Here is a 24,794-nt window from a genome sequence, read left to right as displayed (position 1 = left end):
GGTCTTGCAATGTTTAAAAAGTATTTAAAAAAAATGCATGAATCGGTCTCTTTAATCCGATCAGGTTAAATAATAACAGCAAGGGAATAATACCGATTGTGAACCAGGCGAGCCCATTCCTGGTGTAAACCAATGTTTAATATATTTTCCTTGTTGAGCCTCTTGGTGTGTATTTAAGTCCTGGCAGTGACACGAAAATGGGCTTTGTGTGTTTTAGGAGACTGTGAAATGTGTGTGTGTGTGCGTCATCGTATGGGTATTGTGTGTGTCTGTGAATAACGCTAAGTGTTGAAGCCGTACGGGCAGGGTGCTCTGTGTCAGTGAGCAGCATTGAGTAAATATGCTTTGTGTGTGTGTGTGTGTTTTAGTGGGGCAGTGGGAGGACTAATGGAGACGTTCATTTACTCCTCTTTGTTTGAAGGAGCTACTTCAGCTCGAGAGGGATACTCTCACCAGGCCCACATGGCGCTACTTAACACCTTCCACACACACATTCCAGCCCACATTACACCGTCTGTCATTCCTTAAGAGTTATCCCTGCTTGGAGACTATTCTGGCTGGAAAAACAAGTCCGCCGAAACACCCGCGGACCCCCCTCCTCCATATTCAGCCGGGCATTAGCTTATTTATGAGCCACGGGGCAGTGAATTTACTGCCAGATCAATCAAACATGGGCTTTGTACCTTGTCCCCAGAATGAAGTCGTAAAGCACCTTTTAGTTGTGTAATGAAACAGTCACCAAAAAAACAGCCCAGAGGGGTGAATTGGTACGTAATGACTTAATGAGTAAAACAATTTCATAAACGGTTAGGGCTATTTCAGCATCCTGCGTTCACACAGGTGCAAAAACCGGTACTGATGTGTGTCTGAAATAAATACCCCCCCCCCATAAATCATGGCACTGTGGCTGATGTTGAAACATTACCAACAGTTCAGGGCGTAATTTAGAGGTTTCCATGATCTAAAACTTCTGAATTTTAAATTGATAAGGAGGACATATTGTGCTGGGGGGGGACCATACACCACCTAGAATTATACATGCCCCCCCCCCCCCCCCCCCCCGCCCTAATGTAACTCCTCCTCTTCTATAAATTTGAATGAACCGTTGTATTCTTTCACGGGAGGTATGTTTCCACGCAGGCTTATGGTGTGTGTGTGTGTGTGTGTGTGTGTGTGTGTGTGTGTGTGTGTGTGTGTGTGTGTGTGTGTGTGTGTGTGTGTGTGTGTGTGTGTGTGTGTGCGTGCGCGCGCGCGTGTGTGTGCGTGTGTGGGGCACCTTATTCTTGTCCCACATCCAGACTAATAACAGATTTCTTTGCTTTCTCCCTGTAGCAGGCGGCCAGGATCCAGGCAGCGCTAGCCTGCCATCTGTCCCCCCACTCTCCCCTGTGACCCAGAACACAGCCCCCAATATGAGGTGATTCATCTTCTTCTTTCTCTGGATCACATACACACAAGCTTCAGCATTTTATTTATTTATTTATTTATGTCTCGTAAACCTGCTCAGTTATTCTAGAGCCACGGTTTGTTGCTTTGTCCCATTCAGTCGCGTTAAACTCCAACGTTTTTCTGACCTCTTGTATGACGTTTGAGCTTTTCTTCCCGTTGCATTGCTGATTTCTTTTGACTTGCCTTGTTGCCGTGTTGTTCGGATCACGCCAGCATCTCCGAGCGCCTGGAGCATGCGTTGGAGAAGGCAGCTCCTCTCCTGAGGGAGATCTTTGTGGACTTTGCCCCCTTCCTCTCCCGGACCCTGCTGGGTAGTCATGGACAGGAGCTCCTCATTGAGGGCACGAGTGAGTACAGCTCGAACGGCGACGCAGTTTGCTTCCATTAGGGCCTCGAATAGCTCGCGTTGGCGCTCGTCGTCCAAAAGCCTGACGAGTTTGCGTCGGTAGCCGCGCTGATGGTTTGTAGAGGGGGCAGGTCAGAGGCCAGGCCGCTAATAGCAGTGTTTGGGATGTCTGCTGCCACCAAACAAAATGGAAAGTTGATTGATAGATGCAAGGGGGGGGGGGGCTGAGGAGATGACAGGGGGAGGTGTGTGTATGTGTGTGTCATGTGAAGAGCAACTTAAAGACCAAAGGCTGCTCTGCCTTCTCGCCGTCTGTGCCTGTGCAGCAGGCTCTGGACACTTTGCCCCCCCCCCCCCTCCCCTCCCCTTGAAAGCCCAGAGATCACCATTAGGGATCAATCGGACATATGCCGGCCAAGTCAGGCTGGTAATACAAGGCCCAAATATGTATTAGTTTACAGTAACATCATGTTGCTTCATTAAGCTCATCAATACTAGCTGCTCCTCTGCAGATGCTTTAGTAATGTGTGTGTGTGTGTGTGTGTGTGTGTGTGTGTGTGTGTGTGTGTGTGTGTGTGTGTGTGCGTGCTCTGTCCACAAGAGAAGGCACACATGCACATTTGACTCCGTTTCTTTCTGTTTCCACAGGCCTGGTGTGCATGAAGCCCAGCAGCTCAGTGGTGGAGCTGGTCATGCTTCTGTGTTCTCAGGCAAGTCGTGCATCTATATCGGTGCCCCCCCCCCCCACACACACACACACCCCACCCCGCCCCTCCCATCTTGACTGCAGTAAATCCACAGACTGAGTGGACACTGAGCCGTCCAGTGCCTTATCTCTCCTCCACACTGTCCCGTCTACCTCTCCACATCCGACCTGAAGGCATCTCTGGCTGCAAATATCGGTTTGAGGGTCAAGGGTGGCGGCTCGGTCTGCGTCACCTCTGACCCGAGCACTGGCCCTTGTGGCCTGGCCAAACTGATGAGGAGGGATAATGTAGATTTGATGGTGCTTTGCATTGATTATCCCTCCAGTCCCTGTTGTCTTGCGGGGTGTTTTGTTGCCGAGTTTATTTAGCCGCTGCCGGATTCATGAATACTAATTCCTGGATCATAAGCGGGTGTGGGCGGATCAATGATCCGGGATGTCGATGGATCACTCAAGGATGACTGGTAAGCGTTACCAGACAGAGTTACAGATGACGGCGTCTTTTGTTTTTTACAGTCATTTGATGATTCATTTCATATGAGCAGTGAATTTATTCCCCAAAGTTTCCCCTCATGCCCGTATCCTGTGACAAGGACAACGGATAATAACTCCCACATGTCCCCGTGTGTGTGTGTGTGTGTGTGTGTGTGTGTGTGTGTGCGTGTGCGTGCGTCTTTACCATTAAAACACCTCACGGAAAATAACCAACAACAAAGATCTCCAAACACAAAAACCGATCTGATTAATGACACCTCGCTCGCCGCCGCGCTCGGCTTTCCTTTTTATCACCTTTATTTTGCTGAGGAAATAGTTCCTATCATCATGGCTCTCTTCCTCCCGCCTTTTTAACCCCCTCCGCGTTTCGGTTCCCTATTTTTCGCTCCGCTTCGTCTCTGAAGAGGGTAATATAGTCAGATCGCACATCTGCTTGGATGTCGGCGGCCCGCTCGTGGATTTGCGCCGGCGCTTCACGCGGGGGGCGAATGTGAGCCCAGCGATGCCCGGAGAGGAAGCGATAGAGGGAGTGAACGCCTGATAGAAAACCAAAGGGAGGAGAGTGACGGGCTCTAATGCACCTATTTGTCATATCTGTCAGGGTGTTGTTTAATGCTAATCTAATCAAAGGCAGAATCTTGGTCGTTGCTCCGCTGCACAGCTCATACCTCGCTTCCCCCTCTGGTCCCCAGCCCAAGCCATTTCTGCCTTTTCTCTGCGCTCCGAGCTACCCCAACCAATTTCCAACACGTGCACGCGCGCGCACACACACACACACACACACTGAGAGGACCAGGGATTGGCCAAGAGTGTTGATTGCTTCAATAAATCATCCAACCAAATTCTCTCACTGCTAATGCAAATGTAATTTTATTGTTGTGTAAAGGGTGAGAGGGAGGGGGAGGTAGATGCTGTGCCGTTTTCCACTGGGGGTGAGGGGGGGGGGGGGGGGGCAGATTTTCCTCTGGGCTAAAGTACAATGTTTGATTATCTGTGTGTGTTTGCTCTCCTCGTGGGGCAGAGAGAGAAGTCCGGCGTCATGATTGATGACATTATTTAGGAATGTTTCGCAGGTACCCCCCCTCCAGCACAGGAAATGCTCACTTCTCTCAGCAGGAAGTGCCTCGGCGGCCATCTCGCGACTACTTCCTGCCTTCAAGCCAACCAGCGGTGGGAGTAGATGGAGATGATTTTGATTGATCCCCCCCCTCCTCCCGCTCCTCCACCGGAGATGCGATGTGATACCATCTCCGTGAGATTTTAATTAATTTCCCAAGCTTTGAGATGGAGTGGAGCTGGGGTGAAGGGTCGGGAGGCGAGGGACCGCAGAGCAGCTTTTAATCAGGGATCCTATGAAAGTTGCATTGGCCGTCACATCAGCTTGGCATTGAGGAGGGGATTGTAAACCGCTGTTTGATGGCGCCCCATTTCTAAGCAACGACAACAGCGCTCCCAATTAAAGGGCCATTTTGACCAGACATTAACTGCTGGGGGTGGCTTCCGCCTTGTTCCACGCTGTACTATTGATCCTTGAATACACAGCATTAGGATTGATGATCATTTACTGTAGAACTGATTCCGGCGTCAGCTCAAGCTTTTCTGTGTTTAAGTGTTGAGACCAACGTTAAATAATTGTCACGCATTAATTGATTGACTGTTTAGTTTTTAAAATCTCGGAAAATATCGACAAACTCGCACCATTTTCCGTTTTTTATATTGCTTGTTTTGGAGTCAGAAACCCAGTTCATCCTCATAGATTTCTCAAATAAACGCCGTTTTAATATTGCGTGAAAATGATCCACTTTTTCTCCGGCGAGAGAACGCCACCCATCCGCTTCCTCTCGAACCTATTTTTTATTTTTTGCAGTCTTTGCCATATTTACGTTCAGCTTGTTGTTTCCTGGTCGCTCTTCTCAAAGCGGCTTCCGCCCCAAAACATCTGATGAATAAATAATGCACTGGGACAAGAGAGAAGAGCTCTCCCCTTGCACCGGCTGCCGCCCCATCCGCAGCTTTGAGGAATCATCTCATCGGTTACGGAGCAGTCTGCGATGACCAGAGACCCATAAATCTCCTCAGTAGCTGCATTTGTGTCCTGTAGATCAGCCATTATTGTCCGGCCCCTCTGTCAGCCCATTCATCCTACAGCCATTTATCAAAAGCATATCCTGTACATGGAGTGGAAGGAAGGGGGGGGGGGGGATATCGGATCCAGGGGTGTTTGTTTTGTGATGGTCAAGCCCTGATGGAAAAGTCCAACACTCCTTACATATTTGAGACAGTTTGACCTTTAATGGAATGGAATGAGACATAATGGACTGATTAGTGTTAGACCCGTTTCATAAGTTCTTCAAATAGTGTAAAAAGAAATTGAAATCGCTTGTTTTCTTATTTATCACTGAAGAATATTTTGAAGTGTTCATCTCCTCTTCAGTATACCGGTGCTGATGATTGGACTTTTGTTTGTGATGCTAAGTGCATTGAACATTCAGCAGCAGTGTTCCCGGTGGATTCCCAGACATCACCACAGACAGCTTTTTTTTTTTATTTTTTTGCAGACGATAAATTCTCTGCCGGTCGCAGGTTTAAAAAAAAAAAAAAAGGGCTTTTTAAGACTGGCCACTCACAATGCTACCCAGGTTAGCATCCACCTGATCACACCTGTTGCAGTGCTTGTGCATTCCCATCTCTTTTTGCTGTGAGTGCTATTTGTGTTCCGGTACCAGGCCTTTTTGGTCTTCATTTTATTTCCTGATGCTTTGCGATGCATGCAGACATCGGCCTATCTGTGCTGCCTTCATGACTTATCAGAAATGTAAACAAACAAAAAAAAACTGTTTCAATAGTAATTCAATAACGGCAACTTTAACCTGATGATAAAATGACCAGACACTTTCATTTGTCCCAGGCAGAGTTAACCTGTTTAACAGATGGGCACCTCTCTCCCTCTCAAAGCAGAGCAAGACATTGACCTCCCCAAACACTTGGCTCCTCCTGACCCTTGACCCTCTGACCTCCAGGTTATAAGGTAGAGTCGCTGAGGCATAGGAGTCTACACTCCTGCAGTCGGGGAACGGGTCAGGAGAGCGTGGTCTTCGTGCTCCAAACAATCAATAGTATAATCTGAGTATCGAGGGAACCGTTTGGAAGCTTAGCCGCCCTGAAACCCCAACACGTTGAACCTCATTGAACCTATTCTTTTACGTTTTAGAACTTACTTAAGTTACTCGAGTTCCCCCGACAGTGGCTTATTTTTACATTTTGTCGGTAAAAGTGAAGTATGGTACTCAAATTGCTAAGTAGTCATTTATATCCGTCAGTAGACACATTTCCTCCTCTCCTATAGTGAAGATTTGACGGATCGAGAACAGACCGTGTTGCATGAACCACCTGGGGAGCTGTGAGGAGTGAGAGAAGTGGCGAGGAATGTGATGAAACCCGGGGACAAAAACACCATAATTTTCCTCACAGTCGGACGCGCGTCCCGCTGTGCAGTCAAACAGGCGCACAAGGTTCAAGATCAGTGCAAATCCAAGTATTATTTCTCCTTCCCTCCCTGAACGCCTCGGCCCTGCAGCGGCCTTTGCACAGCCGTGCCACGCGGCTCGGTGTCCCGCCATCCCTCCGTCGTGCAGCGGGATCGTATCACGCTGCTCTTACCTTTTTTGAAAAGGCACTCTCCTGTGAGACGTAGAGAAAACAAGCTAACACCAACTGCCACTTAATTCTGCAGACGCCCCTATCATTGCCAAGCATGTGGCAGGGGCAGCGGGGTATGTTGTGTTGAAAGAGGTGGGGGGGGGGTGCTTCCTGACAGGAAGTGAAGTCTAGCTGAGAGAAGGGGGGGAAATCAGATGGGAGAGTCCTCAGAACAAAACAAAAAAAGCCGAGTGGCTTTTAATTTGGTTCCCAGTCGGTCTTTGGTTCTGACGGTCATCAATAGAACGATCGGCTGTTATTCATCACCAGTTTTTTTTAACCGGATTGATCCAAGTTCTAAGACCCTGGAATGCATGCTCATATTTCCTCTCCTGACATCCTGCTGATAAAATCATGTCCTGACTTCTTACCTCAGATTTGCTGTGAAAATTTCACTTGCCTTGATTTTGTGAACACGTTAGAGCGTTAAAAAAGAGAGACGTTTCGATTTTGTTGCACAAAGATGTTCTTTTGCTCTCAGGCGGCATGAAATAACTTCCGCTATCTCTGATTGGAGTCTTGATGGGATAGTACTCAAAGATTGGAGGAGCTAACGTCTTATCTTTTAAACTTTTAAACACACAGGTGTTTGTACCTTTTTATGATCTTAAGTTTCAAAAGGCTTTGAGATGTTTTCTTTTTTTGCAAGCAAGCGTGTGTTTCCAAGGCAAAGACGCAGCATGAATAAGAAGCAGCAAGCTGCTGAACCTGATCAGTCAAAGAAATGACGAATAACATTTGTTTCATGGAAAGTTTATTTTTTATTATTTGCCATGGCTGTTTTTTTCTTGAATCATTTTGTTCTTTTATGTGGTTTTCAGAGACACAAAGGTTCAATTCAAAACGCCGAGGCACGCCACCGCTAGCTAGCGATGCCTCATTGCAACGTCTAGCAAGCTGTGACATATGCAAATTCATTTAAGATGTTGAAACGTGTGCATTTTCTTTCCTTCTGCTTTGCCTTTTCTTGTTTTTTTGCAGCCTCGTGCTTTGTCGTCTTGCAATCAAACTCCGACACACGCAACTCTTCAGCAGTAGCTCTCATCCTGTTTAATTTTGCTTCTGCTGAACTACCACATTTGACTCGAGGATTTATGCTTTTGTTATGTCATCTAAATGTTGTGTTCCCACAGCCTTTCAAATCAACAAATACTTGGAATTATGAATGATCCCGCCGAAAAGCACAACTGACTTATTTATTATTTCGGGAGAGTCGAGACTTTTCTTTCTTCTGCGTTGGAGAATGTTTTCCTCGTGTGGCGGCGAGCCCTGACTTCTGAAAGCTCAGGAGGTCTGTGTTTTCTCACTCGTGCTCGCGGGTATATTTAGATGTTGATTATGGATAATCAGCTGTAATGACGGAAGTACCCGGCGTGTGTGTTTAGACTCAATGCCATCATCATTGAACGCAGACCAAACAGAGCTGTCTTTTTGACTTCAAATCGAGACGGGCATTTCTATGAATAGAATCAGATTATTATTTCTTTTAATTCATTCACGCCCTCGCACTCAAATAAGGAAAAAGTAACCAAACCCAGCTCGTGCTGGCTATACTAAAGGCGGGGCGGCCCTCCCTCGCCCTCCTCTCATCTGTTAAGAGGTCAGGTTAAAGGTTAGGGGTCACAAATGGCTGCTTGTATCTACTCATCAGCAGGGCTGTGGTCATGGCCCCTACTGCGAGCATAAAAGCAGTGACACTGCTGACCAGGGCAGCCAAAATCCAATATCCTATCACTGACCTGTCCCCGTTTCCTTTTTGTCAACGGGGTCATTGCTTTTTTAATTCAACTAGAAGAGCCATTTCTTAGCCTATAATGACACCATTAGTCTTGCTATCACGAAACGCCAATGGCTTCCACGCCGTTCATCAAACCTCATTTCCGAGCTGCAGTTTTGCGATCATTTTTTTTTTTTTTTAAGGGACTTTTAGTTTTGCATTCAAGTTGTGAGACTGGAGTCCGAAATCCGAAGTTAACAGAGTTCAGGAAAACAAAATGTCATGTCACTGGTCCTCCTGGTTCACAGAGTACAATTAAGGCCTTGCTTCCTGGGCTGTTTATTTGAAACCCGGCTAGCGCTGGTCTGGAATATCCCCACAGCCACAGGGTAGCACTCATGTTTAATGTCCTTCAACTACAGTCTATGCTCAAACTAGAGGGCCCCAAGGCTACTTTCATACATTTCCTCTGAAGCACTCTGCTCAAGAACTCTGGTTCCCCTCTCAAGCCAAGACGTTATTCCCCACGTGCCCTCTTTGTTGGGAATGCCAATATTGGCCCTTCAGAACAGAAGGCAGCTTAAGAACCGAGGTTGTTGTCTGTCTAACGCGGCGGCGGGTTGGTCTTGGTTTACTTTTGTTGTTCTGAAAGGGGGGGCGGGGGGGGGGGACTGTATGATTGTGGAACTAGTCACACAAATATGTTTGGATGTGTATTTGCAATTCTTGCAAATTGATCTTTTCCTTCCTGGTCGCAGCGCTGATATCCTCGTCCCCGAGGGCTCTATAGGTTTACCGAAAGGCCAGTCCTTGCGTAAACACACCGTTTCCTCTATCAGCTCAGGCGATGACAGCAGTATTTAAAAAGTTTATCCGCAGATACGCTTTAAGGCGTCTTTCACTTCTGGGCTGCTTCAGCGACTCGATTGGATTTCAAACTCAGTTAAAGGGAGCCGTTTGAGGGCGCTTTGTTGAAACGAGAGTTTCCACAAGCCGAGGATTCTGTTAGTTCATTTCGCCGCTGTTGAAATTACTGTTACAAGTTTTTCAGCAGATGACACGTCTTAAAAAAAACCCCGAGCGCTCTGCTTGCGTGAAGACTTCAAGCTGTGATTAATGATTTTTTTTTAAAAGAGCAGTTGGGTAGTTTAGTCTGAAGCTGAGGTTTTTCATGCATATTTCTCCGTCTCCCCTGAGAGGAAGAAGAGGAAAAAGTGCTGGGAGGCTCAGACAGGGCCCATGACCTTGTTGCTTTATTATTCTTTTGACGGTTGTGTTGAATGTGTTGAAATGTTGAACAGAACATGAGAGATGATGGCCGCCGAGTTTCCCTCCGCTCGCTGTCCCCTCGAAGCCGAGGCTCGAACGCCGCACGCGGCTGCGGCTGGATTGTTTAGACTGACACCTCCAACCATAACGTTAGTCAAAGAAGAGGAAATTTGTGTGTTTGCTTGTGATGAATGCGCTCTAAACACGGCCCTTTCACGCCTCTACGCTCGTTTGCACGCTGCTTATGTAGCCCGTGCTAACCCAAGCAGTCGGTACATCCTTTTAGATAAGGTTTCATCTCACGCTAACGGCCTGTACCGGTGGGAAAACCGACGGGTGGAGCACGAGCTAGACTAGTTGGACGATTGGGGAGAACACTAGGCAAAAAATGCTTTGACTTTTTTGATGTTCTGTTTCATATCATTACAAAGTTGATTTGAAGACGCCTCTCAGTTTAAGTAATTTTCCGAGGATATTTTCGTATAAATGTGGTAACATGTTATATATATCTCCATCTATATCAGATTTCTTTCCAAACTTCATTTTACGTGATGAAACCTTTCCCTGGACGATGCATAGAAATGAGTTTTTTGATGCTTCAGAATGCATGCAGGGTAATTACAATATAATTACTTCCATTGTTTGTGTTTATTTGCAGGAATGGCAGAACTCCATCCAGAAGAACGCAGGGCTAGCCTTCATCGAATTGGTCAACGAAGGCAGGTGAGTAACTGGTTCTGACTGCTGGTAACCAGCTGGGTGACGGGTTCCTTTGTGGCACTTTGGAAATGATTCTTAATTCCCACTTTCCCTCCATCAGTCTTGTTCTTCATTCAAGCATCACAACATATTCACTCCCCCTCTTCCTAATAATACTCATTTCTACATCGGCTCCCTATCCTTAATACTAAATCAATAGTCAAATCAATAAAAGCTGTTTATCATCTAACCGACTTCGTCTTCTTTCTTTACCTTAATACCTTTTCTTGACATTAGATTCTGTGCGATAACAAAAAAAGGTCTTGGGTTTTAAATTCCTGCAGAACCCTTTGATAAAATTACTTGCTATTAATATTTACTTCCCTTTTATCTATAGTATCCAAGGAGAATATGTGAATATATGCTCTGAAGCTAAACCCTGAAATCGCCGTCATTGTGTACAGTCTGGGGCGCTGAGCACCTGAAAGAAGGGCAGTGGCTCGGTTATTGATAGCGGGGGCCTCGACAGGGCCAAGGAGGCTACAGAGGCCCCACCACCTCCGCTCCCCCGCTGCCCTGTGCTGAAACAGGAGGCTTAGGTTACAGTCATCCTCTTGCCCCAAGCCCCCCTCCACACGCACACACCCCACGCCACACTCGGTCTCAGCCTGCCCCATCCTTCTTTTCTGGCCCCTGGTCTGTTATTGTTCCACTTTGCACAGTCCTGACCTTTAGGGCTGTAGAGAGGCTTATTTGACCTGCACACACACACACACACACACACACACACACATGCATATAACATACGTGTTTCATCAACACAGATAAGGAGGTTACATATGTAGCAGCGTGAGCAGAGATCCTCCTTCCTGTCAGATACAAATCAATTAGCATACAACCCCCCGGTTGCATGGACTATCTGCTTTGGTTTGGTTTCCAAATTAGATTTTCTGCCTGTTTTACGCGCTGCTTTTTCAGCATTTTATGGGTATTACATGGCTGTTCGTTCTCCAGTTTACCAGTTGTCAGAGTGTTGAACACATGTTTTAGATCTGAAGTTTGAGATTTTACGATATCCCTCAACATCTGTCTGACATTCTGTCCTCTATGATGGAAGAAATTTGACATTTTGCCTTTAGAAAACGTTGGAGTAAAAGTTGCAAAACACACGCATTAAGTCCTTCAGTGGGCTGATGTCCATCTGACTCTTTCCCCAGGCTGCTGAGTCACACCATGAAGGACCACTTGGTTCGTGTGGCTAACGAAGCTGAATTCATCCTCAGCAGACAGAGGGCCGAAGACATCCACAAACATGCAGAGTTTGAGGTGAGGTCCGAAATCCAGTTCATCTTTGAGATGAAGGAAAACATTCAAGTCTGTCGACATCATGGTCATGAAAAAATATGTATAAAAAAAGAGTCAACTGGATTTGTTCAAGTTTGATTGAAGACGTTTCACATCATCCAAGAGGCTTCTTCAGTTCTGAGAGACTGGTAGAGAGTTTAAATACTAGCAGAAAAAACAAAGAAAGGGGCCGAAACAAACAAGGCAATCAGACTCCCCAGGAGTTATTAGCATTTCCTCCCCGACAGTCATGAAATCCGACGAACGAATCCCCTGGATACTTTTTTGACCCGATAAATGTCGCTCTGTTTTCTCCTGTGCGATCTAACAATACCTAAGCCTTCCTGAGCTGGGACCTTAAAGTCCATTTGTGGCTGCAGACCCACAGCACTTAGACTCCTTTGATAGAAATGTCTAATAGTTTGATATTCCAGTCGGCGAGAGGAGGTGATCCAAAGGCCGTTTAAATCTTGTCTGTCAGGTTTGAAGATCTGTCACAGCAATCCCAGTGGATAAATGTTTACTCTTCAAACATACCTCTATGCTAATCGTGAACACCCCCCCCCCCCCCTTACCCAAAAGAAAAAAGACGCGGACACGCTAGTTTGAGCCTAGCGATCATGCTTGGCACATATCACTAACCAAACATTGTGTAGTGTTAATTTAGCCCCACGCCTCTCTGTCAGACTGCAGGCCTGCCCCTGAAACAGAACCCCCCCCCCCTCCTGCTTCCACCAGTTCTCAGCACAAGTGCTGCCATTCACACGAAGCTCCTGGGCCAACTCTGCCCTGACCCATGGGCACCCTCTGTTGCCCCCCCTGCCCCAGTCCAACTCGGCTGAACTCCCTCACTCTCTAGAACTGTCTAGATCTCACCAAAATCATTTCCTGTCCCTCTGAGATCCTGTCCATAATACTCCCGCTGGGGGTGTATTTTGCCAGTGACAGGAATATGGCATTCTCCCCTCCCCTCTTATTTCTCGGGAACCTGCCGGCACTAAAACCTGCAGACAGGCCTGAAGGGCTGACTTTGTGTACGCCCTCCACCTCCATCCCCGAGCCTTTGCTCCCTCTTCGCAGTAAAAATGTGCTGATTTTCTTTCCAGGTTCAAGGGAGGACCTCTCTTCGGGGTCGGGGCACGACGTTTACATATGAAAGTTTTGTCTCCGAGTTCCTTGTTTAGCTCTTTCTATGATGTGCTACTCTGATTTGTCTAACTTTGAACACAGTGTTATCTGACGTGATCTGACCTTATCATTTTTAATGCATGCTGCTAGAGGAGCATTTAGTTCTCCTCGATCGATTGTAGTCTCTTAAAAGCCCGCTTTATGAAATGTAAGTTATCCGTGTACAGAAAGGTACGGACAGCTGTCTTCATCGGAGGGCTTATTTACCCAAAAGACAATCCAAGACGATGCGTCTCATTTAGGAATTAGTTGGTCCTCCTTATGAGCTCATTGATCCTCCTTTCCACAGTCAGTGTCCCGTTGTGGGCCTACTTTCGTGCAATCCTGTGTGCTGTGTAATTGGGTCAGGGGTTTGTTACATTTCTAAATAAAGCAGCCCTATCGCTTACATGAACTGCCACTCATTCGACTGCCAAAATACAACTAATAGAAAGCTATAACTTTCCATTACGAGTATTTTCATGCCGTCATTTGAAACCTACTCTCCCCTCGTTGCGCCTTCCTGCCGTTTTTAATCAGATACCCGCCGCAGCTCGTCTCACAATTGAATTCCCTACTTAAATGCAGTTGCTCCTCGGTGACCTCTGAGAAGAAGTGAACCCCTGATAAGTCTTGCTCCGATATTGCTGTATTGATTTTTGCCTCCATGCGAGCTCTGCTTGAGCCAACGGTTTCATTTTCCAGGGCCACAATAAAAATAACAGGGCCAATGAAACATCCTCCCCCTGAGGGTGTGGGGGGAGCCGTGTGGGGGGAGCCGGGGGGAGGGCAGCTATGTCCCTGTTTAAATTGTTGTTCCTCTGTGTTGTGTTTCGGTGACACTATAGCTTTAGTTATTGTTCTGTGAGAACTAAGCCTGAAAATGTGCATCGACGATGCCCATTTAGGGCGTGATTGTGTTGCAGTGAGGTCACCAGTTGCCGGAACACAATCGGCATCTTCCGTAACCGTGGCGTTCTGCATTTATAAACCGTTGTAGCCACGCTGTAGAAAAGACAATAATTCAATACGTCAAAAATGACGTTTATTCCTCGTCAGAGTTCATATCCATGTGAAGTCGGCGATGGACGATCCGCCTCCGAGATGTAGCATGTACTGTCTTTCTCTTGATTCCTCTCGCACTCCCACTCTCCGACAGTCCCTGGGACAGAATTGAGTTATCTTCAGCCCCGAGAGTAAGTTATTACATCGGGTTCAGGGTGAAACAGATGAAGATAACTAGCGGGAAATCCAATTACCTTTTAGGGTTCTCTATCTAAAAGGGTCCTTAATGCGAAGGAGATCCGTTGATCCGATGCTGCTGCCCAGCAGGGCAAATGATGGACTCCGATATCTTCCAGAGGTAGCGGGAAGGAGAAAGGGAACCCAGGAGGATGGAAAGGAGGAGAGCGAAATCGAACGCCCTCTTTTCAGGGGGCTGTTCATTAGGAATGAAATGTGGTGGGCTTAGGGGGCACAAGGGTAGATAAGAAGGTCCAGATAGGGAAGAGTGAGGAAGACCCGAGTCGTTTCCATTCTTTCTGCTTGATCTTTTTTCTCCTTTTTTAATACCCCTTTGATTCATCATCTGCTGTTAGATGGAGTAATCGAATTGACTGTCTGCGAGATCCCGTGAAAGCCAGACGATAGCGGCTAATTAGAGCTTGGGCGTTATTGTCTTTCCTCTGCTGAGCTTGTAAACTGATCCGCTCCTTCTCCTCGCCTTAATGAAATTTACATCGAGCTGACGCTCATTACGGTCTATTATGTTAGCGCTCGTCTCTGGAAACTCGTGCGTCACAGAGCGGACTGTCGCGGCCGCAGCGGCGACGCACTGTAATAGCTGAAGATGGTAGCACATTTAAACAAAGTCGTAAATGTTAAAAACGTATACTCCTGTTGTTAAATAGAAGCAATATGCGGAGAAAAGGTTTACACAAACTCACACAGGAAGAGCCGCAGCACTCGGACTGGCTGTCATGTCGTTGTCTCAACTGTAATGTCGTGTGTCAGCAGGGCTGGAATGCCTGGACGCCTCCTTATGGAGACATCAATATGAAGGGCGTTGCTTAACCTCAATCCTGTTGACACTTGGTCAAAAAGGCAAATTTGCAAGAATGAAAACCTCAAGTTTGAACGGCAGTTGATCCTTTAATACAAAATGCTGTTCGTTGGTAGAAAAATAGAAGAAATCTGAACCTTCTTTCGTTGTTTCACTGCCCGTTCTTGGTCGGTTACTATTTTTTAAAATTTATTATGCCCAATGGACTGTTTCTACTCGAGACGTGAGGAGATAGAATGAAAGAAGTGGGGTACGCAGGATGGTTGGGGGGACAGTGGTCTCAGTAATGAAGTCCCCAGGTACGTCCTCTGCAGCTGCCATCATTATGTGAGAGCAGCTTTGCCTGTAATATGACTTCACTGCAGTTTCCTTTAACAGTCTTTTTTAAGTCGGCGGGAGACTGTTGGGCGTTTCTTATTTTTCTTCCACTACCATTTTCTTGCTTGTTTTGTTGCGTCTTTTTAAACATGAATCTCCTTTGCTGCTTCCTTTTTTTCCCATCTGGATGCATCCTTGCGTCATTTGACTATTTTTCACCTCCAGACGACAGTTTAACACGTATGATTAGTCACTTGGCATGACCTTGAAGCCGGCCTCTGGAGTCGGAAGAAACAGAAGATGGCAGTGAATTCAGACCGGTGTGGCGAGAGGAGGATGCGGTTTTTGCAGAGAAAGGGGATAGGAAAGATGAAGAGGCTGCCAGCTGAGCATGGTGACCAGTCCATTAAAGTCACAGGAGGAGGAAGAGGAGGAGGAGGGATACTTTGATAAGTGTTGCGCCTGCGCTAACCTTGATGGACGCTTGTATTGGGTCGGCGCCAGCAGGATCGGTTTCAACTGGATTTGATTTGATTTTTTTTTTTCCTTCGATGCAGGAACAGAAGGGAAAAAAATCAATACTTGGGGAGCACAGCATGACGGGGGCATCGCTCCAGAATTGAAGTGGCTGTCAGGCGTTGTCATTTGGTGACTTTTGTTCGCCATTGTACTTTTAAGCCCTCATTTTTCTCCCCCCTCCTCTTCCCTTGACTCGTTTCTTCCCCGGCCCATTGTCTGTATTCCCCTGGTGACATTTTATGTTCAATTTGAAAACTTGAGGGCAAGAGATCAAGTGCAAGAGAATTTCTTTGAAACCAATTGGAGTACCGGTTCGGCATCTACTTTGATTTAGCCTCCCCCCGCCCCCCCATCCTCCGCTTTCATTTCATCCTCTTGTCTCCCCAGACCTCCATTGTGTTCCAGGAGGAATTTATTTGTACTGTATTTGCATTCTGTGATACCAGACAAGGACAAGCCTGATGTCTCGCCTTCCTCTGGACAGTTTTTCTGCCCGTTTTGTAAATGAAACCCTCCGGGGAGTGCTTGTCGACGGATGTGAGACATTGGGGGATTCTCACAGATACTCCAGCCTTGGCGAGTGTGTAGCCCTGATGTGCAAATCAAGCACTTTGATGGCACCGCTGCTGGTTTTGTTTCTCCCCTTCATTCCTCCAAAAGAACTGTTTTTGTCGTTCGGCATGCTAAAGACCCGCTGTGCCCCCCCCCCCCGCGCCGGACCCCTCTCTGTCACTCTAATTGATAAACATTGGGCTGGTATCTTGTAATGACCCTCCATTCTCCAGCCTATTACACTGGTTAACCCTCTCAGCCCGTAGAGGAAGAGGAGGAAGAGGAGGGGGGAAGAGTAAGGCATCATCTGACAACTACAACATGTAGATAAGGCTGTGCCAACAACACCGCCTCTGCTTCGTCAGCATCCTTTCATTATTCCCTGCTTCTCTAACGCTAATACATTTCTTTCAAGGTTTCTTTCTTCCAATTTCACCCGTGCAATTTCAGAAAGTAGCGCCGTTCTTTCCGCCGCCCAGTGGCTTCGTTTACCCACTGATATTTTTTTCGTTTCCCCCTCCCAAACTCCAAAACACATCCCTAGTTATTTATCTGAACTGCTGATGAATTGTGGGAGACACGGGTCTGTGTAATTGACTCGATTAATGCCAGCCATTATCATTTCGTCTTCACCAAGCTGTCTCCTCTGGCAGAGCAGCCGCTCGTTCTGAGGCCGACCCTGTCAGCCAGGCCATGTAATGGAAGGTGCTGCCCATGATTACAGTGTCGCAAGTCATAACGCTCTCACTGCCCCCCCGGCTGTCTGGGTAGGAGGCTAACAAAGCGTGCCCCGCCGTCCGTTCCCCGGCGGCAGCACTCTTAACTTGATGAGTGAATCGGTTGTCCCCCCGGCCGTCTATTTAGGGTTATAATTCTAAAATATGTACCCCAAAAGAGGCACAGTTCTAATTTTAAATGCTCGTGTTTCCCAAAATGAAGGGAAAGAAAGAACTGCGCTTTCATCCTGCACATGAATATGGATAGAAATGAATGCGTCTGGGAGATGTAGTTATTCTTATCCAGCCCCTACACAATTCTCTGGCATATTCTGGCTTCACATCGACGGAACGACTCCGCACGATTAACAGTGACTTGTCTTTTCCATTTACGAGCAAACCCAACTTTGGGTTTTTAATGGCGCTACTTATGCATTCAGCTTTTTTCTGGGTTGTTATTTCAGGGTGAGCCTGTGAATTTGGCTTTTTCTCCTACAGCTGAATTTGGCCTGAGATATGAGAGAAGCCCATTACAGCATGTTTTAAAGCGTGTGCCGGCTCAACACACAGGCGATGAAGTGTTTGTTTATGGTTATAGGTTTGAATCCAGCACTGTTGATTAGTAGTGCAGGCTTAACATGTCTCAGACAGGGGCAGTTGGACATGGACCCTGTTTCATGGGTCCACGTTTCATCCGAACAACCATTTATTTGGGTCAAATTTCTTTTAAATGTATAAAACGTGTTGGGATTAGTTTGTTTTTTCTTTCTGTTGTGCAGACCTAGTCTTTCGCAATCATTTTCGTGAAATCCTCAGTCTCTTCCTTCGCCCCGCTGCCTTCAGTGCCGCTGATCAAGATTAATGGCATGCAGCAACGCAACACACTCACCCACAAAGCAAAGCATTCTCCAGTAGAAATGACAAACGCTTGATATGAAATTTCTTTTTTTTCCCCGCATGCTCTTTATTTTTGGCCGTTTCCCGGGTCATCACGCTGAAAGGTCGAGGCCCACTTTAATACCACACAAAGAGACGTAGATTGATAATTAAGCTCCCGGCGGCCTGCAGAAAAGCCCCTCTAATGTGATTTATACCTATAGATTTTCTGTCAGGTATGAAATGTTGTTCAAATTGCAGAAGGAGAACCATTATAAAGCACTTTACTGGTAACTTTTGGAAAGGCAGATTGCATTTGTTCAGCCGGGCATCGGAGTTGCTGCCTGCTTTCTGCCTGCTGCAGCGATGGGTTTGTTTAAGATTCATTTGATAAGCAGAGAGTTGCATTAATATTTGAAGGAGCTTATTGCAGAGGAAAATTTCAATGCACCATTAGAAGCCCGATGATCCACATGTCCAGCCGTTCTATACATAGCCCCCCCCCCCGATGCTCGCCTTCAATAAGAACATGAATTTCTAAGAGTTCTTCAAGTACGCCGGCAGTTTTGAATGGAATTGATTCTGAACCCGTCATTGGGAGTCGAAACATTATTTTTAATCACAGGCGTTATTTTCAGAAGGTGTTTAACGTTTCACCGGAGCCGCGGAGCTCAAAGGCCCATTTCTGTTAACGAATTCAGACAGAGAAAAATGTCCTCCTCCGGAGGGCATTACATGTCCGGTGTTATTAATCAACATGGCGAGAGGGCAGAAGTGACCCGGTGCTTTTCATTTGGATCCACACTGGTATACTTTCTGGACATGAGCACACTGCTACGTCTGCGCCCCTGTTGTTCCTCCCTATTGAACACATTTTATGATTTGTATACCGTAAAGTCCATTTTCTTGGCACATTTGCGCATGTGTTTGGAATGTGCACACTTGTGATGCCTTCTCCCCTGCAGAATGTGTAATGTGTTATTTTCCTTCCCAGTCTAACTGCGCTCAGTACGCAGCAGACAAGCGAGATGAGGAGAAGATGTGCGACCACCTGATCCGAGCAGCCAAGTACCGCGACCATGTGACGGCGACGCAGCTCATCCAGAAGATAGCCAACATCCTGACCGACAAACACGGAGCCTGGGGAAGCTCGTCCATCAGGTAAACCCAAAACCCAGAGCGGATGGAGATCCCGCCCTGCTGGTCCAGTCTCATGATATGTGGTTTTATAATGTGTGTTGTTTGCCACATGGCTGAAATATAAAGCGAGGCCTTTCATCAATGCACCTGTCTGGATTTTTAATGTTCATAACGTGCCATTTTCTCAGCCTCAAATTATTCAGACCTCTGTAATGGTTTTAATCTCATCATCATCTTTTTTTTTTCCGCACCCCCCCCACACCAAATCCTCATGGCTTTGATTAAATTAGATTTGCAAAGGTGAAAATGTCAGCCGTGGCTTGAATGATGTATTGACTTGGGAGAGATGAAAGCCATTTAAACAGCTCCGCTGCCATTAAGAACAGAGGGAACTCTATCCTCTGTGTTTGTTTCCCCAAAGAGGCTGCAGAATCCAACGCAGCTATTCCCTAATGATGGCTGCTTGTGCAGGTAGTGTGTAATGGTGAGCCGGAGAGAGACGGCTGCTGGCTCGCGCTTGTTAGGCTGAACCAACTCTCCGGAGACTCGTCTGGCGAGGGTTAGTTTGCTATTGGATCAGGGGTCCATCTCCTGCTGTCTTTGCCTTTTCCTCCTTTCTTTTTCCAGTTATTTCAGGAAGCGGTGTCTTATTTGTCGTATTTTTCTTTCCTTGATCCCATTTCTGTCTGTGCATTCTCGTATGTACGTCTATACGCCGTTTACAATGGAGATTGTGTTCTGCGAGCCTCGGCCAGAAAACTCCCCGATGCCGTTGCGCTATTGATGGTTTTCCTAATGGCCGCCGATGGGCGCAGGGAGCCATTGGCACCGGGCCTTGGAGTGCAGAGCTCGTTTAATAAATCACAATCAGTCCTGTGCCATTACATCAATACTTTTTGGTCAATTACTGTGAAGGTCAGTTGGTGCAGCTTTGCACTGGAGCCTGTGGTATGCTTGGCATAGAAGAAACATCTGGCGCTGCAAACCAAATAAAAGAAAAAGGAAGTGTGCAGGGAAAAGTCAGGAGTACACCTGTATACCTGCAGGCAGCGTTTATATAGGAGGCTTTCTTTCCTTCATGATTTAGCTGCAAATATGTATGCAATGAAACCTGCAAGCTTCCTCCTGGCCTGAAAATGAAATCCAGAAACACAAAGATGATGCACCGAGCTCTGATGATGACCTTTTGTAGCTCGGGTGTAAAATTCCAAGCCTGGCTGCTCACGCAACGCTGAAAACGTTATTCCCCAAAGTTTCCATTCAATAAAGACTGAAAATGAAAATATTATTTTCTCACAAGCTGATGGGAATTGTTGTTTCCTCACGGCAGGCCTCTAATATCTTCTGACATAGTGTGACCCGCCTGAATGCAATTTGTGTCTTAATATCCAGCTTACAGCGGCTCTGGCCTCTGGAGGAAAGAGGTGTTAGGTGATTTTCCCTTTTCCATTCCCCTGCCTCGTCTCTGCTCTCTGTGGTTCTCTGTCACGCCGTGCAATTTCTTTTCTCCTTTCCTCCCACCCCTTGTCCTTTACTCTCTTTTTTGTTTCACTGCTTACTTCAGTTTTGTCCGGGGAGGATTCCTTCCACCAGATAGAGGCTGTATCTCTCATATTTGTTGCCCTTGTCTGTCATGAAATGTCACGACAATGACGGGACAACGCCTGGAGACTCAGGTGCACAGCCTGCTGTCTTTTTAAGAGACAAAAGAAAGTAAATGAGCAGCTAGCAAGATGGCCACAGATGAAACAACTGGCAGATGTCTTTTTTTTTTGCTCTCTCTCTCCACATCTCTCCTGTGTTCTCTCTTTCCTTTGAGCTCGGGTGCGATGGGCATCCAAGCTGCAGCAGTGTTTATTTGGGTTAGGAATCATCTTTCATGTATTTGACACCTCGACAAAGTCGACTGACGGCGAGGGGAGATGAGGGCAGATGATGGAGAACGCCAACTGATTCTCTTGGGATGTGCTCTTCTACTCCCCCCCCCCCCCCCCTTTCTCATACCTTCTTTTTATTGCATTCTAATCGGCTGACTAATGTACCATGGAAATTCACTCGGGATGCAGGAAGCGGAGGAAGGAAGAGGAAAGTGCCGGCACCAAAGAGGAGGTTGAAGTGTGAATTGAAAGCAGCGGTGGCTTCTTTTTTTCATCCGCACTCGGCTGTTGACAATCCACTGATGCATCCAATCTGTTTGAGGCAAATAGAATCATTATTCACCATCTGGAGTTTCAGGTTTAGTCCCTGGATTTTGCTGCTGTCCTCCTACTTTGTCTCCCTTCCTTTTTAAAGCTGCATGAGCATCCTCTTTTTTATTCCCGGTTTCTTCCAACAATCCTCACCTACAACCCCCCCCCCCCCCCCCCCCCCCCCCCCTCCCATTCCTCAAAGAAAGGAAAAAAAAAAATGCATCACACACACACACCTCCAGCGCCTCTCCTCTCCCTCTGCTGCTCCTCTCTCATATAAGCAGCTCATTTTCTGCAGCACCACTGCTCTAATGGACGCCCTTAGGCTAGAGGCTTCCCGGCCAAGGGACATCCATCTTTCGGCATGTCACTCTACCGCCTGGCAAAAATCTTTGTGATGTGCACTCCAATTTTTCTTCAGTAAATCAAATCATCCTTCCTTCAGAAAGACGAATGCTTTGGGGTTAGAGTGTTATGGAGAAAATCAATGCCGGCAAAATTGAAACAGTATGCCTCCGTATCGATTGGCCTTGTGAGATCGAAAAGGAACAGCTTTGTAACTGTTCCGCTGGACAGTTAGCTGACCTGTAATGGACAAACTATTGATATTAGCGTTACTATTTTATCTTGTGCTGTGTCATTTTGTGCCTGCACTCGACTGAGGGAAAGAAGCCGGAGCAGAACATCTGCAGTTAGAGAAGGCTTTTTATTATCCAACGATACACGAGATGTTAACAGCAATGGTTGAGAGGTCGGGATGTTTTTCGTCTTTCTCTCTCCGATTACAGGAATTGTTATTTCTTAAGGTGAATCCCTTTTTTTTTAAACATTAAATTGTTTTTTTTGTTCTCTGTGCCATTTAAAGCTATTTTGACAGCACTCAGCAGCAATCTACTCGCAAATGAATCACATCTAGGATGCTGGAGTCAGGTCGGGCTCAGCATCTTTTAGCGATGATGACACAAGCTATTAATTGGGTTCATAATTGTTCCTTGTTTGTTTTTGTGATGATTGACTAATCAATCGATAAATCTAGCCGACAGGAACAGATCTTTTAATCTAGATTGGTAGATTATGCAGCGCCATATGAGATTTATAAAAACAGGTGTCCCTGTTTATTTTCCCATGTCTTGCTTTGTTATGCGCTTTGCTCTGCTCATTTAGCATCCCTCTCTGGATCGTAATTGTGTCGCCACACTAAGTAATCCTGCCATCGAGTTGAGACAAAAACAGAGAAGGATATTCATGTTCGCATGTTATTCCCCCCCTCCCCTTCAGAATAAATGATTGCATGCGAAACGGCAGCGGCCAGATTCACCTCCACTTGTGTGCTTTCGTTCCAGACTTAAATCATGATTATGATGCATAATACCGAATGTAATGCACGTGTAAAAGCTGAGGCCTGCAAGATGTCTGTTGTGCCTCGCATGCATGTTTAATGGACCCGCCGTACATAATGGCTGCACTGCTAGCATGCGCGAAGGCCTGCGAAAGGAAATGGGGGGGGGGGCTCCATCACGTCAACGGGGATTCTAACCATAGGAAATGAGAACGTGACTGTTTAGAGGAGGGCAGGAAGACGGTGGGCGAGAGACGGAGAGAGATCGATGGAACCTGGGATGAGAGAGAGAGAGAGAGAGAGAGAGAGATACTTGTTACCGAGATGGAGACAAAGACTTTTACTGTCACTCCAGTCCATGTTAAACCATAATAATGAGTTACTGCTCACATCGACATGTGAAGGGTTGAGCGCGTGTCTGGATGGAAAACTTATCTGGCCATCAGATTGCCTTTGTTGCCTTTGGAACGAGAATAAACAGTTTAGCTGGTTCTCTGATCCCTCTCGACTCTGATTTATGCGCCGGGGATCATTCCTGCACTCCTGCTATTCATTCTTTGTTTTATTCTTTTGTTGCGTCGAAATGAAATCGGTATTCCTGCCAAAGTGACTCGACATCAGATCATCATCTGAAATCTGTGTCGTCGCCCCCCCCCCCACTTGGCTCTCCATTTTGAACTGATAATGGCTTTTTGGTTTGTGTATAAATACTTGCTGTCCAAACACTAATATGGCCTGATGTGCTGCTCGGTGGCAGCTGCAGCAGCCCACAGCCCCTATCTCATCTCAGGCAGACGGCTGTTTCCTTTAGCCCACGTCCCGACTACTTCTAAAACAATTAGCCGGGGCTGGAGTCCTGCTCGTCCATCTGTCTTCATACAGCCATAAACATGGAGCGTAAACACGCCGAACCGAGCCACGCTGGCCTTTGCCTTCCGTTGCGTTCGTCTCTGTAAACGAGACTCGCCTGGGGGGGGGGTCTCCAACGGCAGCGGTCCTTAAACGGATTTAACGTGAAAACCCACCGCCTCGTTAATAATTCGCACCGACGTGTCTGGGAGGACAAAAAGGATGTTCCCTTAAATCCCTGGGGAAGACTTGGGAGTTTGACAGCCTCGCATTCCGTCGGTTACGTAGAATAATGCGCCGCGGAGGCCCTACCGTGCGGCGTGGCTTGCGGACATGAATTAGAATGATAACATTTACCTCGCCTGTGTATACAGTACAGTGGCTGGGGCTGCGAGGGATAACAACAAAGTGTCGTGGTGGAACACATTAACAGCGGATGATAGCCACATGTTGGCGTGGTTTAGCGTTAGCAGAGGGGCGACGCAGTGGGTCGTTTCAAATGACGGCAGGAAGGAACGGCCCTCGATTGAATTTCTTTTGACACGACGACAATCAGGACTTGAGCCAATGACCACGAGGACGACGAAACAGCTGGACAAACTTACAACAAAGCTGAGACACATTTTACTTCTCTTCCCGGCTGTTCTGAAATGTAGCAGAATCCGTGTTGTGAAGTGGTGAAAGAAGCCTTCCGTCCCAGAAAGACCAATTACAGTACTCTCTCTCCTTCGTCCGTACCTTGCTGCCCCCCCCCGCGGCCCGCCGTGGCTGGAACGATCAGATTTATGAGTTTCATATACCCTTAAGAAAGTATATGGCCTTGGTGCGGCAAGGTCACGATTAAAAGGTGCTGATCAATATCTGAATGAAAACCCATTTGGGAAGTTTTTAGCCCCCCCCCCCCCCCCCTCCTCCTTTCTCCCTGGATCCAATATCTGCACGGTATCGATTGTCCTGGGCCAGTAGTTAGTCAGAGGCTATCTCCTTTGACTAACCCCTCTGCAGCACGTCAGCCGCCCTCTTCCTCATGATAGATTGCTATGCTTCCAGCCACTGTAATTACACCGTGGGACCAGCAGGCCATTTATTTTTTTGCTACTTCCACCATTTGCCAAAAAAAGAAGAAAAGAAATCACCTTTATCTTTAGGATCCGGCACTTTCTCGCGCAACCCAGGCAGGAAAAAAGGCCACATAAAATACCAGCGATCCCGGGATAGGGGGCGGAAGACGTGGGATCATCACTTACTCGTAGATCTTCAGCCGGCAGTCTTTGTGTAGATTTACTTTAGACCCCATTCTCTGTCTCAGTTCAAGTTCAGCCCCCCCCCCCCCCAAATAGATG

General features: G+C 46.8%; 1 protein-coding gene across 1 annotated transcript in view; it reads left to right on the top strand.

The window, feature by feature from the left end:
• lrba (LPS-responsive vesicle trafficking, beach and anchor containing) overlaps positions 1–24,794 on the top strand; it is a 125,498-nt gene that overhangs the window by 35,303 nt on the left and 65,401 nt on the right. Inside the window, exons 32-37 of the mRNA XM_068751051.1 lie at positions 1,333–1,417; positions 1,663–1,796; positions 2,444–2,505; positions 10,340–10,404; positions 11,598–11,706; positions 18,929–19,095. Coding sequence (XP_068607152.1) covers positions 1,333–1,417; positions 1,663–1,796; positions 2,444–2,505; positions 10,340–10,404; positions 11,598–11,706; positions 18,929–19,095 — 622 coding nt within the window. The remainder of the gene's footprint in view (positions 1–1,332; positions 1,418–1,662; positions 1,797–2,443; positions 2,506–10,339; positions 10,405–11,597; positions 11,707–18,928; positions 19,096–24,794) is intronic.

The sequence above is a fragment of the Brachionichthys hirsutus genome, chromosome 17, assembly GCF_040956055.1.
Source record: "Brachionichthys hirsutus isolate HB-005 chromosome 17, CSIRO-AGI_Bhir_v1, whole genome shotgun sequence".
In the NCBI taxonomy this organism is placed as follows: Eukaryota; Metazoa; Chordata; class Actinopteri; order Lophiiformes; family Brachionichthyidae; genus Brachionichthys; species Brachionichthys hirsutus.
The sequence above is the reverse complement of the archived record's forward strand: the minus strand, read 5'-3'. Positions and strand labels throughout refer to the sequence as shown.